The 5000-nt window shown below is 42.3% G+C and overlaps 1 protein-coding gene across 4 annotated transcripts in view; it reads left to right on the top strand.

Annotated features, from left to right (window-relative positions):
* LOC137992363 (neuronal acetylcholine receptor subunit alpha-3-like) overlaps positions 1-4188 on the top strand; it is a 29028-nt gene extending 24840 nt beyond the window's left edge. For all 4 annotated transcript variants that reach the window (XM_068837683.1, XM_068837681.1, XM_068837680.1 and 1 more), the window contains one exon: positions 1314-4188. In XM_068837683.1, coding sequence (XP_068693784.1) covers positions 1314-2236 — 923 coding nt within the window. In that variant the 3' untranslated portion in view covers positions 2237-4188. The remainder of the gene's footprint in view (positions 1-1313) is intronic.
* Positions 4189-5000: the final 812 nt, after the last annotated feature.

Here is a 5000-nt window from a genome sequence, read left to right on the forward strand (position 1 = left end):
TCATTCTCGTTTCCAGTGTCATCGTTCCCTTGATCAGCGGTCGGGAAAGAGAGACTCTGGACAAAATCTAAAAAGGCCATATCTGATTGGCTGTTGAAAAACGTTTTCATTTCCTGCCATTTTCATCTGGTTTTTAATCTACACGAGGTTGAAGATGAACTGCAAAGAAACCTTTTAAAGACGAGATAAGACTTCCCGAGTGTTATTGAGCCTGTAGTAATCATTCTAAGGACTCCCGTATGAATAGCAAAATAAAGGTCGGTGTACGGGTCCCGTACGAATAGCCACTTTGAAAAGAAAAAGGCTAGACTGGCCGATGCAAACCCACCTTGATGTGCTTCACTATATTCACGACCATAAATTAATGTAATTTCATAATCGACTACGATGATTTTCCTTATCGTTGTCTCATAGGTTATTTAACAATTATTCCACTCGCGTGAGATGATAGATAGCCAACGAGGCGCGTAGCGCCGAGTTGGCTATAATCATCTCATATCCAACAAGCGCGAGTGGAATAATTGTTTTATTAAAAACGCCCCCAAAATATAGAAAACTAGGCTACAATAAAAATTAAAAGGCCCAAAATATCACGCATACGCTTGCCGTGTTTGTAGATCATGGTAAAATGGCTCATAACCCATGATGGTTTAGCCAATCAAAACTCTCGAATTGCATTATCCAATGGTCCAGTTTTTAATAATTGGTAATATAAATTAAAACCAAGGCAGTCAGATGGCCGGTGCGTGCTTGTGAAGCGTGCGAATGCAATTTCGAGAGCTCCAGGATAGTGTGATTATGTTTTATAGCTACAAAGTGTTTCTCAAGTGAACCTGAAGGGGGATCGGGGGGGGGGGGGGGGGAGGGGGTGGGGATCATGCTGGTGCCGGTTCAGGCCTCATTTCATTCATTCATGTGCTGGGTGAGATCGCTAATGGACTGATAGCGGCTGCCAGCGGCGCCTGTATATGCTGATGTCCGATCTCACCCATAGATCACTTGCTTGTAAAGCTCATTTGAATATGCCAATAGAAAATGCGCTATAAAAATTCATTACATTACCATTACCATTTTTTACAACTTACCAGTTCCGAAAACATTCATCCGCTGGACAAGGCTAACGGAGGCTCTGGAAACGAGGTTGTGCCATGCATGCAACGCGCGAATTGGCCCGCCCAAGGGGAGATTGCTGAACAAGTTTGCAGATATACCTTGGTCTATGATGAAAATGCCGTGACAATGCAATGAATCTAGTGTGGTCATGGCGTCCTAACGGGAAATTAATACGAGTCTTGTTCTTTTTTCCCTCACAGGCAACAAGCTAAATCTCACTAATGCGCGAGACGCCGCCGATCTCTCCAAATACACTGTAAGTGGGGAGTGGGAGCTGATAGACGCCACTTTGAACCGACATGAGGTCACTTACAGCTGCTGTCCGCACCCTTTCATCGACATTACATATACAATACAGGTGAAACGAAGAGTCCTTTTTTACATGATGAACTTGATTATTCCGTGCATCGTCCTGGCCGTGTTGACCGTGTTCTCATTCTATCTGCCGCCTGAGTCTGGTGAGCGAATGGGCCTTGTGATAACCATTTTGCTCGGTCTCACTGTATTCATGATGGTGTTTACAGACAACGTGCCTCGGACGTCGGAAGTCACGCCACTCATAGGCAAGTACTCCGTGACCGTCCTGGTTCAGGTCACGGTGGCCTTGCTTGTCACGTGTTCCATCCTGAGAGTGTATCATCGTGACCCGGAGAGGAACATGCCTAACTGGTTCCGCAAGTTGGTTTTCGATATTTTGGGTCCTATGCTGCTGGCACTGCCTTCTGAAGAGCGAACCAAGCTGCAACAAGAAGAAAAGAACAGGAATTTCTACGCCTCAAAAGTTCAGGGCGCTCCCTATGAAGTACACCACAGTCAAAATCATCTGATGGTTTCCCTGCCAAAGCTTATAAGTCCAAAGAGGGGTGATGGAGAAATAGGCAGTAAGTGTTTTCATACCTCCATGGGGTCCAATCTGTCGCTAACACCCGCGGACGAACGCATGGAAGAAATTGCTTGTGGTATGCGCACCATTGTGGCGCATTTGAAGGACGCGCAAGATTCAGACGCGAAAGTCAACGACTGGCATCACGCAGCCGCAGTACTGGACATCGCATTCTTTTGGATCACCGCCATTACCATATTGGGATCGACACTGGCTTTCTACTTTATGATTCCCAACTGAGTGAAGCAGTAGTGCGCACTGTGGATAGTGCGGTTAGAAAAGAATGGCCGGAATTTTCTGCAGCTGGATGAAAAAGGCGTACTATTTAGTTACTAAGTTGCACTTGGAACTAAAAACAACTGGTTTATCTATAGGTAATACAAGGGTTAAGTAGAGAATGCCCTTAGTCTCAAACAAGTTGTGATGTTCTTACGGGCCGTGGGTATTCCAAACTTCAGCCTTGAAGGCCTTACTTAAGAAAACTAATTGAACTGTGATACCAAGAGAAAATGAGGGGACAGAAAGGGAGGCTCCCGGTCCAGCCGTTGGGATATGTCATGTCCACGAAAGTTATTTTTAGACGAGCGGAAGTCTTTGTTCTGTCTTCCGAGACGTCCGCATGCAGGCTAGCCTCGCTCTGATGTTTGAATGAATATAAATGTTCATCAGCCTTCCACGTGCGCCGCCATTTTCTCTTTTCACTGAGAACCTGAGAGCGAGGTAAGACTGCGTACGCAAATCTGGGAAGACAAGCTTCCGCTAGAACAAAGACTTCCGCTCGTCTAAAAATAACTTTCGTGGACATGACATATCCCGGCCAACGCCCTGAGCCTCCCTCTCTATCCCCTCATTTTCTCTTGCTGATACATATAACGTTAGAATGGGCCATTTCCGAGTTCATGTTTGCTTCTTCTTCAAAGCGAATCTAAGTGCGAAATTTTTCTTATGAAAAATAGCTTTTATTCATATATAAAGTAGAACTCATTATCATCACAAAAGAGGAGGCAGACATGAACTCGGAAATGGCTAATTGAAGGGTATTAATATTGCGTATGACCATGTTCAAGTTCGTAGACCGGAACAACGCTGAGTGGCATATTTTTGAGACAAAAAAAATTTGGAAATATATAACGCATCTAAATCTACGGATTTATTTTAAAGAGAAAGTTAGATTACCAGGGGCACCAAACGAATCTGTTCCTCACATTATCTGTTCCCCAGAGGAATCTTGCTGGCTGGCAAAAATACAGGTGTTTCGATTAGCTGGCTGGAAAATTTTGTTATTGATAGAGGTTTTGCCTGGGAATTACTGACTTTTTCTAGCATTTCAAGCCGAGCTGGCTGTAGAAACTCTGAAGACTGAGGACGACTAAAAAAAAAAAAAAAGAGAACCCCTTCCCTCTCCCACAGAGAAGTCACAAACATACGAAGGCTGGTCAGAGTGATTGCGTTTGTGAAAAAAACCTGTTTTGTCCCGGTTTTGTCGCTTTAGTTCGGTCGTTTTGGATCGAGGGATTTGAAAGCGCGCGGAATTCCTCGCTGGGAAATAAATTTGATCAGCTGGCTGGGAAACCAACCAATTTTATCTAGCTGGCTGGGAAATTTATTGTGTGTCTTGCTGGGAAAAAGGAACAGATGATGTTTTCCCAGCAACACTGAAAAACACCTGAAAATGCCTTAATAACATTTATTTTCATTAACTGGGGTATAATAATGCATTTTACAACAAATTGGTCGTTGGGTGCCCCTGGATTACCTGCCTAAAGTATCTCTAAAATAATAATCCAAAGCTATACAAAAAGTAATAGATTCCCTTAAGTACTCATAGTGGCGAAAATGTGGGTTACAGTTCGCCCCATTGGATATGTGAACTTTAAGATGTAAGAGAACTGGAAGTATGTTTCTCTTGCTTAAATTACTACGGTCCAATCATAGCGGTCGGTGAAGTGACCCATGCAGTCAGTACTCGTAGGAAAGGCCGGTGTAATCGTGTTTCTGAGCGCGAGAAAACGCATAAAAACAATTAATACATATACTAGAGATTCACTTCTGGGCGGGATTGAACACATTCCCAGATAAACTATTTTCAAAGTAGAATTTGTAAATCGCTTATTGTTAGATGTTTCCTAAAGAGAACTGAAGCATCTTTTAATGATCTTTTCTAAATTAAAACTTACTGGTTTTTAACCACAGCAGTTTTTCCTCAGTTTCTTAATAATTAGATTTTAGCTTGATCACGTTCGCGCCAAACAGTCAGGCTAATTTTTTTTCTCTCTAAATCCTTACACCCAACAAGAGCATCAACTTTTTTTGAGTTCTGACACCTGGCAAAGCTAGACTCATAGCCACCCGCTCTTGATTAAGACTACGAGGACCCCGACATGCCTATCTGGCAAATTGCATAGTTTAGTAAAGTTATCGATAAAGATATATTATCATCATGATCATTTTTAGAGATTGAATAGAATGTAATTTTGTTTTCGTCTTAATTTGATTTTGAGGAAAGTCATTACAACTATTCAGCTGGCTATTCTCTTAAAAATCTAATTTCCCTCCAAATTCATGCAGAAATTCTACAAATGTACACTCCGTTTATTACTGATTTAAAATCAAATTACTCGTAAAGCAAGCTGCTTTTACATATAAAAAGATTGAGGAGATTTATAACGAGCCCGCCAGCTCATCTGGCGAATATCATATCATGTCAAAATAGTGATCCTAAATGAAGTCTTACCAAATGCAGTCCGGTATTACTTTTTGGCGAAAGTAAGATGAATCGATGTGAAAAATGGGGGGTAGAGATTACGCTGAACAAAAAAAAGGAAAAACGTCGACATCGTCTCGCTGTTATTTGATTGCGCAGTGCAGACCATAAACCTTTGGTGCTGTTTTCCACGTTCACAGATTACAACTGGCTACAATAAAGGAAGTCTTCGTTTTGTTCCCTTGCCAGCATCCGCACCTTCCCATTTGTCTTCTACATTATTTAATCAATTCAACGTCT

This window comes from Montipora foliosa, chromosome 2 (genome assembly GCF_036669935.1).
Source record: "Montipora foliosa isolate CH-2021 chromosome 2, ASM3666993v2, whole genome shotgun sequence".
Taxonomy (NCBI): domain Eukaryota; kingdom Metazoa; phylum Cnidaria; class Anthozoa; order Scleractinia; family Acroporidae; genus Montipora; species Montipora foliosa.